Raw genomic sequence first — 12,195 nt, 5'->3', positions numbered from 1 at the left:
AACTATATCTTTATCGTTATCTTTATAGTTATCGTTCTTGGTGTGAATGGGCCTTAAGGGTGCAACAACCAAAAAAAAAAAAAACCCTCAGCATACCTCCACAACCATTTGACATGCCATAAAAATTGTTTTTATTTATTTTTTTTTTTTTTTTTTTTTTTTTTTTTACTATTAGACATTTCTCTATTTGTACCGGATTAAATTTTTTAGAGCTTAGCTTAGCTAGTCAAAATTTTATATTTATTATAGAAATTGTCATAACTTTTCAAAGTTTTATTTTATTAAATTTTTTTATTTCTAGTTCTTCCGTGGGAACTCTGTTTCTTAAATAAAAATGACAGTTGGTTAGAGAAGTAAAATAAGAAATATGATGCCAGTCATCTTGCTTTTTTCCCCCTTTGCTATATCTAATTTTTTAAGCATATTTAGTATTATTTTTTAATAATTCTAAGCTATCTTTTGCCCACTGGTTGAGAACCACTAACCTAAGTATGTGATGTTCTGCTGCTGTCTTAGTTAACTTAAACTTAAGTTTCTGTGTTTCCGCCTGTTTCCATTAAAGCAAGCACCACAGGCACTCCAGCTACCACAGACATGGAAACAAATGCTAAACGCGCAACAAACGCCTCAACGCAGGTAGGTGATTTTGAAAGACGTTGAAGGAATTGATGAAGTTCATTAAATAGTTGTGAACTCTAAACCTTATCTTTGTGTCTATTTAGGAGTCAAGCGAGGAAAGAAACAGGCAGCTGAAAGAGCGTCTGGCTAGTTTATTTCATGCCAATGAGCGGCGGTCCTCACGCTCTGTGATGTACGGTTCTGACCTGATCAAGACCTGCTCTGTTTATGAGGGACGCCCTCCACCAACCTTCCCCGCACCCCAGCACTCCCGCTGGTCTTGGGTCGGCAGAGACAGCTGTATTAGGGCTCAGCAGACATGCGTGTCCACGGTTTCGCCACTTCGTTCAGTGATTCTCTCCAACACAGAGCAGGAGGCAGCAGCAGGCACCTTGTTGAAGAGGTCTGGATTTGACCATGAACTCCTTGCCATGAAAGCAGTTTTGTGAACTTTTTGTCATTTAATGCTGCTTCCTGTTTTATTTTAGGTTCTCCTGCATACTTCCTGCTGCTGTGGCCCCTCCCCCTCAGCTGTATGCATCCAATCCTCCACCATCTTACAGCCTAGCACAAAAATCATTCAGGCGACGGCTACAGGAAGAGTCTGCTCCACAAAACGCAGAGATCCGTAACTTAGCCTGTCCTCTTGTCGTCAGGTTCCCTGATGTACACATGTTGGAGATGGATTCAGGTGTGCACCACAACAGAATCCTCAACAATGTTACCTTCAGATTTCAATTTTACAAATACTGCTGATATTTAGTTGAGCATATTATTATGTATTTGCTATATGGTATCTTCTATCCATCATGTAACTACCGTTCTGTCATTTACAGTACCTTTCAAAAATGTTGGGTCTGTAAGATTTTTTTTTCAATACTGAAGTAACTCATTGTAGTCCCTTACCAGTCGTTTTTGTAGGCATTAAACTGCCAGAATTTGAAAAGACGATATCTCCGTTTGCATTGAACTTTCAGCTTCGTAACTTTGCAGATATTGTTTATGATCAAACAGCAAGATTACACACTAACTAACGTTAAAAAAGTGAAATCGCAATCAACCACCCCTTTAATATGTATTATTTAATATTTTTTAAACAAATACTTTTATTTAGCAAGGACACCTTAAATTAATTGAAAGTCACACTGAAGACATTTATAATGTAACAAAAGTTTTCTGTTTCAAATACATGCTGTTACTTTGAACTTTCTATTCATCAGAACATCCTAGAAAAAAGTAATGCAAAAAATTACGGTTTCCACAAACATATTAAGCAGCACAGCTGTTTTCAACATATATACAACATATTTCAACATATAATAATAAGAAATTAATTTTTTGCATATTAGAATGATTAGAAACATGTGACTGAAGACTGGAGTAATTATGCTGAAAATTCAGCTTTGCCATCACAGAAATAAAATTGTTTTAAAATGTATTCAAATAGAAAGATGTTTTAAACTGTAATACAGTACATTTCACAATATTACTATTTTTACTCTATTTACTGGATGTATTTTTTTTTTTATTAAATGCAGCCTTAGAGAACATAAGAGACTTCTTTAAAAAACAAACAAAAAAATTTTCTGACCCTAAACTTTTGAACAGTAGTGTATGCATTAAACTTGTCGCCTTTATAATCTATAAATATCAGTATAAAGTCTGGCTAACTTCTGAGTCTTATTCTGGTTTAGAATTGCCCACTTAGATTTCACTTCCTGTCTGAGTTGGATAATATCATAATAGAATGCCATTGAAAAACAAACAAATAAACAATATAACACTGCAATCAGGGTCTGCAACCAGCTGAAAAAAAAAAGAAAAGTACAAAATAAAACTGGTATATTGGTAGAAATATTATATAATATAATGTTCCTGTATCTGTTTGCAGGAAAACTGGAGGCACTGTCCATCCTGCTGCAGAAACTGAGCGCTGAGAACAGGCGTGTTATGATCTTCACCCAGATGACCAGCATGCTGGATATACTGGAGGCCTTCTTAGACCACAGTCATCTCAACTATGTACGGCTGGATGAGTCTCTGTCACTGGAGGAGAGACAGGTAAAAGACATGGAGTAACATATTCTCTATTGCTCTCTGTTGCCCCGGCCAAGTCCATGTCCCACTGAGGCTGTGTGGGTTTCTGGGCTGTAATTAAAAGGGCAGCTGAGCGAGCGCTCTTCCCTCCCTGTTGGATTCAGTTCCACACAGGGCCTCAAATGACGCTTACATATCAGTGAAGCGCTATCAACTCCAATACATAAACATCTGATCTTGATCCTTTTATTGAAAACGCAATACCTAACTTACCATGTTCCTCATGGCCCGACCACTTTCAGGAGCAGGTCAAAAGGTTTAACCGCAACAGACTGATCTTCTGCACCATTCTGACCAATCGCTGCTGCTCAGCCATGGGCCACGTGTTTGACGCAGATACCATCGTGTTTTACGACACAGACCTAAATCCCAGCATGGACATGCGCACACAGGAGTGGTGTGACAAGATCGGCCGCTCCAAAGACATCCACATCTACAGGTCAGACTGATGGACAAATTAAATGTTTTTGCTTGTCAGGTTTATGTTTGTCAGCTTTTTTACCGATGCTGTGCTCTTGTCAGGTTGGAGAGCGGGAACTCAATTGAGGAGAAGCTCTTAAAGAACGGCACTAAAGACCTTATAAGAGAGGTAGCTGCGCAGGGCATGGACTACACTCTAGCCTTTTTAACACAGGTAAACACACTTTTACAGTCATGCAATCACTGTTACTTTTGACTTTGAGGAACTGTTTCAAAACCTTGCCAGTTAGGAGGTTCCGTTTCAGTAGACGGCGAGGCAGCTCACAGCCCGATGCTCACATTATAAATATGTGCTGGACATTCACAGCGCACCATTCAGGATCTGTTTGAGGTTGAGGCTGGTTCTGGAGAGAAGGTGGAGGAGTTTGTGGTTCTCCACCAGGAGCCATCCCCGTCCGAATCCATCCCCCCTCACGTGGCAAGACCCTACATCCAGGCCCTGAACACCATCCGACTGGAAACCCAGCACAAGGAGGAGGAGGAGACGGAGGTAGACACAAAAAGTGAGAAAGTGGGAAGACGAGAAGAGATGGCTGTGGAGGACGGGGTGAGAGAGGAGGCATCACAGTTAGAGGAGCTGACAGCAATCATGGAGCAGGTGAGGTTATAGAAAGTGTTACTTGAAAATTTCATTGTTCTTGTACATGCTTTTTATACCCTGCAACCGTAAACTTTTGGTTTTGTGTTATTTAACATGCAAATTCTGTTGATTTAACTTTATACACTATCGTTTTGAAAGAAAACAGTACAGCTCGTAAATCATTTCTTATCAATGTTGAAAACATTTGTGACCCTGGACCACAAAACCAGTCATAAGGGTCAATTTTTTTAAATTGAGATTTATACATCATCTGAAAGCTGAATAAATAAGCTTTCCATTGATGTATGGTTTGTTAGGACAATATTTGGCCAAGATACAACTATTTGAAAATCTGGAATCTGAGGGTGCCAAAAAAAATCAAAATACTGAGAAAATCGCCTTTAAAGTTGTCAAAATGAAGTTCTTAGCAATGCTAATCAAAAATGAAGTTTTGATATATTTACGGTAGGAAATTTACAAAATATCTTCATGGAACATGATCTTTACTTAATATCCTAATGATTTTTGGCATAAAAGAAAAATCGATAATTTTGGCCCGTACAATGTTTTTTTTTGGCTATTGCTAAAAATATACCCCAGCGACTTAAGACTGGTTTTGTGCTGCTTAATATTTTTGTGGAAGCTGTGGTACTTTTTTTTCAGAATTCTTTGATGAATAGAAAGTTCTAAAGAACAGCAATTAAATGAAAAAAAAAATCTTTTGTAACATTATAAATGTCTTTAGTGTCACTTTTGAACAATTTGTCCTTGCTGAATAAAAATTGTACTGACCGGAGTTTGTGGTGTTTTGTTTAGCTGACTCCTATTGAGAGATACGCACTGCACTATCTGGAGTACCTGCACATCAGCGAGGATGAACAGGTTATAAAGGTATGAAACATTTTCACACATTACAATACATGTTATGCCTGCCCTGTAAATAATTCAGACATTGCAGGAGCGCTTGGAAGCTGCTAAGAGAGGCTGGGAGCAGCAGCAGCAACAAAAACTAAAGGTAGAGAAAGAGGAACAAATTATCCTAGAAGATGAGGAGGATCTGTTCACCTACACCAGAGAGGATGCATACAACATGGTACAAATATATTCTAATATTCTAATGTGCTTTTCAGTAGGAAGTGATGTTGTGTCGTGTAGATTTGATACCCTGTTCCCTTTCGTCTTTACAGGAGTACGTGTTCGAGAATGAGGATGGACAAACAGAAATAATGCCGGTAAGTTTAAGAAAGCACATTGCTGAAGGGAATTAAAGGATGAGGGAGAATTTTGGGTGAATCTCCCAAAAACATGTCCATATCACATTTTACTCCAAAATATTTATTTATTTATTTACTTAATACTTAAGTCTATTTTTTGCACTTTGATGCTATTGCATTCTATTTTTTTTAATAGAATTTGATTTAAATCAAAAGCAATGCAATTGTTACTGTGATGTATAAAGAATTTACGATTTAAAGGTATTTTTTTATTTACATCTTACAAGTCTTATATCTTAGTTATATAACTGTTATCAGAATGAGATTTTTTGAATTAATGAATGTAATGTGATGTTCCAATGCCAATAATCTAAAGAGTACAAAAAGGACTATTTTAAATTTTTTCAAGCTAATTATATTTTATTTGTTTATTTTGATTTGTGGGTAAAATTCTTGATGATTTCTGTGAGTCTTACTGTTGCTCTTTTCTGTAGCTGTGGACTCCCCCAACTCCTCCACAGGATGATAACGATATCTACATTGACTCTGTAATCTGCCTCATGTATGACACTGCGCCTATGCCCGAATCCAAACTGCCCCCAGTCTATGTCCGCAAAGAGCGCAAGAGACACATGGATCCGTCAGGTTGGACTGCTCAAGAAACGCTTTCAACATCTGAACTTACTGTGCTTAAACGCATTCTAAATTCTGTCTTTTTCTCTCTCTCTTCCCCCTCTCGTCAGCTCTGGGACGTAAGAAAAAGAAGGGCCATGGAGAATCAGTGATTCCTCCGCGCTCTCTCTTTGATAAGGCCAGTCTGCTCAAAGTAAGGCGGGAGGGCAAAGACCAGAAGAAGAACTTCTCTCTGAAGCAACAGGCTCCCTTTGCCAAACCACTGCCCTCACTGCTCAAACCAGCCATGGAAGCTGGGCAGGACAACCCTGAGTGGCTCATCAGTGAAGATTGGGCCCTGCTACAGGTACTTGATTCATCACATGTCATTGCATTATCACTGCCAATGTATAAACACACAGTTGTGTGTTAAATGGATTAGCTGAGGTTGTAATTTTGTCTTTTTCCCTGCATTCACAGGCTGTGAAGCAGTTACTGGAACTTCCTCTGAACCTGACCATTGTGTCTCCAGCTCACACTCCTAACTGGGACCTGGTGAGCGATGTGGTCAACTCCTGTAGCAGAATTTACCGCTCGCCGAAACAATGCCGTAACCGCTATGAGAATGTCATCATACTCCGAGAGGAGGGCAAGGTGGGAGATTGTACCAGGATGTACCTTTTATTTATTTTTCTTTAACATTTTCCTTGTTACATAATTGTGCTTGTCCTGTCCTGTTGTGTAACTGTCCTGCAGCTAATATATGAAGCTAACCCTAAGAAGAACAAGACCAAGAGCATTTATAAGGTATTAAACAAAAGAAAAGAAAAAAAAATCAGCACATATTATTAGGTGTTTCTTTGGTAACACTTTCTTTTTCGCGCAGTCCAAGAATAGTCGTCCTCTGCGCACATGTCAGATCTACACACAGGATGACAACGCCACCCAGATCCAGCTATACAACAACCGCTTTGAGCTGATGAAAATCATTGCTAGCAAGAGGAGCCCGCCAATAAAACCACTGTATGTGCAGGCAGTGTCCAACACAAACATCTTTAAAAGCAAACCAGGCATTGCATTTAGATTGTGACATAATGCTTTTGTCAGAGTAAAAAAAAAAAAATTTTGTCATGTTTTTGTTTCTAGACTGGGCATGAATCCATTCCAGAAGAATCCCAAGCATGCCTCTGTGCTGGCTGAGAGGTATTGACTCTTGACGTGCTACTTTGCTTTTACAAAAAAAAACCTGAAGTAATCTGCTTCCAATATTGACCAATGAATGAAATTCATCATTTAAAAAAAATAATAATATTGATTGATACAGCCTTTAATACATTGTACATCTTTAGTCACATTTGATATTCATTTGTGGTTCTCATTCATTTATTTTGTGATTTCTAGTGGGATTAGCTACGACAAGCCTCTGCCTCCTATCCAGGTTGCCTCTCAGAGAGCTGAAAGAATTGCTAAAGAGAAGAAGGTGAGATTTATTTAATGAACCGCTTAAAGCGGTTTTGACGGTAAATAAATTATATGAAAAAAGTTATAAATTTATTTATCTTTTTTTTCTGTTTTTAAATGCTTCTCTATTTTCCTCTACATTCCACTGCCGCAGGCACTAGCCGAACAGCAGAGGACTCAGCAGTTAGCCCAGCAACAACAGCAGCAGACTACAGGAGCCGCCCAGCCTCAGGGAGCTGCTGCCCAGCCTCAAGCCCAGCCACAGGCCACTGCAGCGGCCGCACAGGCAGCGGGAGTGGCTCAGCCCAACCAACCCGGAGCAGCAGCAGTCCCCAACACCACTGTACTGGTTAGACTCCTTTAGCACTGCATGTTAAATGTCACACTGGACCTTACGTACGCCTGTATTTAGCCCTAGATTATCCAAGATGAAGGTCTAAGAGTCATTTCTATATGACGGTTATATTATTCATGTATACACAACTGTTCAAAATGTTTGGGGTCAGGAGCATTTTTGTAAATATTTTTGAAAGAGGTCTCTTATACTTAATAAGATTAAGTACAAGAAGACATTAATATTTGAACAAGACATTAAGATAAGAACAAGAAGACATTAATATTTGATCAAATAACAGTACTATTGTGAAATAATATAGTTTAAATAGTAATATTATTACAATTTAAAATAACTCTTTTCTGTTTTAATATATTTTAATATGTAATTTGTTCCAGTGATGGCAAAGCTGATTTTTCAACAGCCATTTCTCCAGTCCTCTGTGTCACATGAAATCAAACGAATAACCTGATTTGGTGCTTCTTTTCATTATTAGTGTTGAAAACGATGGTGATGTTTATTATTTTTATGAAAACCTTGATATTTTATTTCAGTATTCTTTAATGAATAGAAAGAGAACAGAAGAAAAATTTGACAGAAATCTTTTGTAAAGTTAGAAATTTCTTAGCTGTCACTTTTGATCAGTTTGATGTGTCCTTAGTGAATAACGAATGTATTAATGAAGTATTAATTTCAGTAAAAAAATCTTGCTGACCCCACATTTTTAAACTGTGGTGCATTATATAATAAGGTATAAGGGTATAATATGTTGATCTTGTTTGGGTTTTGCTGATTCTCAAGACTGGAGCTATCAAGACCGCTGCAGTGGGCACAAGTATCCAGCCAGGTATCATCACAATTATACACAACCTTTACCTGTACTTGTTGATCCAGTTGTGAGTGCTGTTTATATAAGTGCTCATCTATGTATATTTCTGTTTAAACTTCAGCTACAGTGAGTGGAAACGTGATTGTAAACACTGTGGCTGGAGTTCCTCCTGGGCAGTTCCAGGCGAACAAGCGTCTGGCATCTCCTGTCATGCCTGTGAGTTCTGTCCACCCTCATACAGCACACATAATAACTGAAAAACTCCTGCCTTTTTCACAGATATATAGATTATCAGCTGATTTGATTTGTCACAGCAGTGCCTGCAGTGTGACCTGCTGTGTGGGGTTCAGAAGTCCACATTGAAAGTGTAGAATACAAAATATAGTCAGTTTGATCTATTATTTTGTTGTGAAATTACTTTTCAGCTGATTTGTACCATTCTGTCCTGTTTATTAGTGTTAAATGTTTGTTTGCTCAAACAGACGGCAGGAACGGCCACGGCTCAGGTGGTTCACACTCAGCAGAGAGCAGTGCCTGCAACGGCTGCCCCAGCGGAGGTCGTTGCCATAGCGACGGGTCAGAGCGTGAGAGCTGTTACCCCAGTGACCGCATCAGCTGTGGTGTCCACTAATCTGACTCCGGGTCAGTCCCAAACACGCACGCTGGTTGCTTCAGGTAGACCAAATGCCACCCTTAGAGAAGCCAGTGCATGATTTGGGTTCTCTGCTGGCGAAATCGATTCAGAGAGTCACACTCCCGCATTGTTTTTTGTGCATTCATATCTGGCTGGCCTGTCTACCATTGTTTTATTCTTAAGCCGGTATTTTTGCTTCTCTAGCTCCCGGTATGCAGTTCTCTCAGAGTAAACCACTCACGCCAGCTCAATTCCAACAATTACAACTCAGACAACAGTTACAGCAGCAGCAACAACAAACACAGACTACATCTCCACAGATCAAAGCAGTAGGAAAGCCACAGCAGGTACACACGTTCTTTAGTATGGAAGATGTCGTATTTGTTTTGCTTTTGCTGACCTATTCTGATATGAGGTTTTAATATGAAGGAAGTCTAAATGCAATTACAGTATTGCTCAGTGTGTCACTCAACCTGTCCTCCATGTTGTTTGTTGACATGTCCAGAGTCTACCCTCATGTTTCTAATTGTAGTTAATCATAATTATAGTTAACAGTTGCAGTCGACCGATATGTTGGCCAATATTTGGCATTTTAGCATTACCTGGTCTATTTTTTTAAAATATGATTCTCGGTGGACTTAGATTTACCGGATTACTGATTTCACTTTTGCTTACAGTGTTTACTTCCTTTTTTTTTAGTCATGGTTTTAACAGTTTCTTTATTTATGAAAAATGCTATAAATATGATTTATAGAGTCAAAAGTATAAATTGTATATATAAAAAAGTATAAATGTTAAGGTAACACTTTATAATAACTTTCATTAATAAATCATTAACAAACTTTATATAATGCTTAATGGATCATTAGTTAATATATGTTCAAAGAGTTAGAAACATGAGATCATGTGTTTTTTAATGTTTGCTAATACACTTATTAAACATTAGATAATGTTTAAACAAATCATTATTTCATGCAAGTTAAAATGCTTACAAATGTCATTAAACTTTCAATTCCATACGATCAAGCACTTATTAAAAAGGGTCAACAGTGTACAGGGGTCAATTTGATTATAAGGGAACACGGTTCAGTCTGTTTATATTATATTGTTTTGATAAATGAACAAGTATTTTCTTCAAAATTATTTGTTTTCCCCTGTTTATTTTTGATTCAAGGAATATCCTGTTTAATGATATACTGAAGAGTAGTGTACTAATGTGAGTGTTGAGGCAGTAAAAACATTTTTTTGCACCAAAATTTCAATCTGTTATCTCTTTAGCAAGCATTTAGCTAAACGTAACCAGCCACCCTTTACACAAAACTTGTTACATTAGCTAAAAGTCCAGTGATACTAAATGATTAGTAATCGTTTATAAACGTTTACAAATGATGAATAGTTTCAACTTTAGATTGGCTATTGCAAAAACATGAACAAATGATTAATAAATGATCTGTAAAGACGCGTGAACAGGGTAAATTCAGGTCTTTCGGGACACTTTTTGCCATTGAGATGACTGCTCATAAAGGTATGAATGATTAGTAAGCATTTATAAACATTTGCAAATTATGAATAGTTTCCACTTTAGATTAGCTACTGCAAAAACATGAACAAATAATTAATAGATTATTTGTTAAGATGTGTAAATAGAGGTCTACACAACAAACAAAGACCAACAAATGAAGATCATATGAACTGAACGTTTACTGACATTAAGTAAGCATTTATATTTACATTAAATAATCATATGTTAATCATTAGGTAAAGTTTAGTAAGTTCATTAGTAAACATTAACAAGAACATTATCTCATATTTCTAGCTATGTGAATATATTATCTAATGATCTGTTAAGCATTATATAATGTTTGTTGATGATTTATAAATTAAAGTTATTATAAAGTATTACCTAATAAATATATGTTTAACAGAAGCAGAAGCTGCAGATGGCCCAGCAGCAGGTTGCGACGGCGGTTGCTGCAGCTCAAGGTCAGCAGGCTGGATCTACTCAGCAGCCGCAGCAGATTCACGCCACACCAGCGGCTACGTCCAACCCTCAGATAGCAGCTGCGCCCAGAGCAGGAGCTGTGCTTACTGGAACTACAGTCACCAACTTGCAGGTGGCCAGACTGGTAAGCACATACATACACACTCAGACTAACCCTTTCACATACACTTGAATGCACATTAATTCTTTATATGTCTTCATTCAGACACGTGTCCCAGCCCCAGGACCCATTCAAGCTCAGCCGGGTCAAACCGCTCAGGTGACTCTGACCAAACCACCTCCTGTCGTCTCAGTTCCTGCTGTGGTCTCCTCCGCCGGAGTCACGACCCTTCCTGTCACTGTGGCTGGCATTAGTGTTGCCATCGGGCAAGCGCAGAAAGCAGGTACAGACTGAAACGAGGAGAATGAGATAGGCCTGTCGCGATTGGTCAATATAATCGACTGTGTCGACGCTGATAATTAGTCAACATCAATATTTTTAATCGACTGATCATTTTATATTATTTTGTTTTCACACTTTGACAAAAATAACAACCGTTTCCTCCACACCACTAGTATGAGCAGTGCAATTTGTAAATAGATCTCGTTTCCAGAATCTCACATTTAAATTTAGGGATGTACCGAATGTTCGTCAACCGAAATTATTCGGCCGAAAATAGCAAATAAAGCTCTTTCGTTGCGAAAATAAGCGAAAAGACCGAATAAATTGTACCGAACAATGATATGACGCGATCAAATAGCAACCAGGGCAGAGTGAGAGGCACGCACTCTTTATAATGCAACAAACATGTCAGCAGTGTGGAAGCATTTGAAACTGTCCGAGAAAGACGCAAAAATCATTACAAGCACCGACAGTGAGAGACTGTTTAGTACTGCATCGCATGTCTTCGATGAGAAGAGGAAGGGGTGATTGTTGCTGGTTACTGTATGATGATTGAAATCGCAAAATGGCCTTAAACAATTAAATACACTGTAGAACGTTATGTTTTCACGCTCGAATTGCATGTATTCTGACAGCGCTGCACAAACTCGCGGCGGATCTACTTGTTAACCAGGGTTCAAAGTCCAAAGCGCGAGGAATATCTGCGCTGAACCAGTGTTACTCGTCAGTTGCTCAGTCACATTTTTAGGAATTTTTACAAGGCACGTGACAATGCGATACGTACGACGTATTTGTAATGATACTCATTTATAAATCTGCTGTTGTCAACAAAAATAAGCATTGAGGTCTTCCTGCGCGTTTCCGCCAAAATAAAAGTTGACAAAAAGCAAGAACTCCAACATTCATAAATGTTAGTATTGTAATTTTACTGTTGTTCTGTAAAATAAAATAA

At 38.2% G+C, this 12,195-nt stretch overlaps 1 protein-coding gene across 1 annotated transcript in view; it reads left to right on the top strand.

Annotated features, from left to right (window-relative positions):
* Positions 1–12,195, top strand: part of LOC107753127 (E1A-binding protein p400-like) — a 63,546-nt gene that overhangs the window by 43,037 nt on the left and 8,314 nt on the right. The window contains exons 28-51 of the mRNA XM_016569251.1: positions 563–636; positions 723–1,021; positions 1,107–1,309; positions 2,510–2,679; positions 2,958–3,154; positions 3,238–3,349; positions 3,503–3,793; positions 4,592–4,666; positions 4,734–4,868; positions 4,963–5,007; positions 5,484–5,634; positions 5,733–5,968; positions 6,082–6,255; positions 6,358–6,408; positions 6,488–6,624; positions 6,748–6,804; positions 7,003–7,081; positions 7,217–7,411; positions 8,198–8,243; positions 8,347–8,441; positions 8,708–8,900; positions 9,064–9,206; positions 10,785–10,985; positions 11,067–11,244. Of these exons, the coding sequence (XP_016424737.1) occupies positions 563–636; positions 723–1,021; positions 1,107–1,309; positions 2,510–2,679; positions 2,958–3,154; positions 3,238–3,349; positions 3,503–3,793; positions 4,592–4,666; positions 4,734–4,868; positions 4,963–5,007; positions 5,484–5,634; positions 5,733–5,968; positions 6,082–6,255; positions 6,358–6,408; positions 6,488–6,624; positions 6,748–6,804; positions 7,003–7,081; positions 7,217–7,411; positions 8,198–8,243; positions 8,347–8,441; positions 8,708–8,900; positions 9,064–9,206; positions 10,785–10,985; positions 11,067–11,244 (3,537 nt within the window). The remainder of the gene's footprint in view (positions 1–562; positions 637–722; positions 1,022–1,106; positions 1,310–2,509; positions 2,680–2,957; positions 3,155–3,237; positions 3,350–3,502; positions 3,794–4,591; positions 4,667–4,733; positions 4,869–4,962; positions 5,008–5,483; positions 5,635–5,732; positions 5,969–6,081; positions 6,256–6,357; positions 6,409–6,487; positions 6,625–6,747; positions 6,805–7,002; positions 7,082–7,216; positions 7,412–8,197; positions 8,244–8,346; positions 8,442–8,707; positions 8,901–9,063; positions 9,207–10,784; positions 10,986–11,066; positions 11,245–12,195) is intronic.

This window comes from Sinocyclocheilus rhinocerous, unplaced genomic scaffold (assembly GCF_001515625.1).
Source record: "Sinocyclocheilus rhinocerous isolate Xijiao unplaced genomic scaffold, SAMN03320098_v1.1 scaffold20, whole genome shotgun sequence".
Taxonomy (NCBI): domain Eukaryota; kingdom Metazoa; phylum Chordata; class Actinopteri; order Cypriniformes; family Cyprinidae; genus Sinocyclocheilus; species Sinocyclocheilus rhinocerous.
This window is presented reverse-complemented; position numbering and strand designations above follow the sequence as displayed.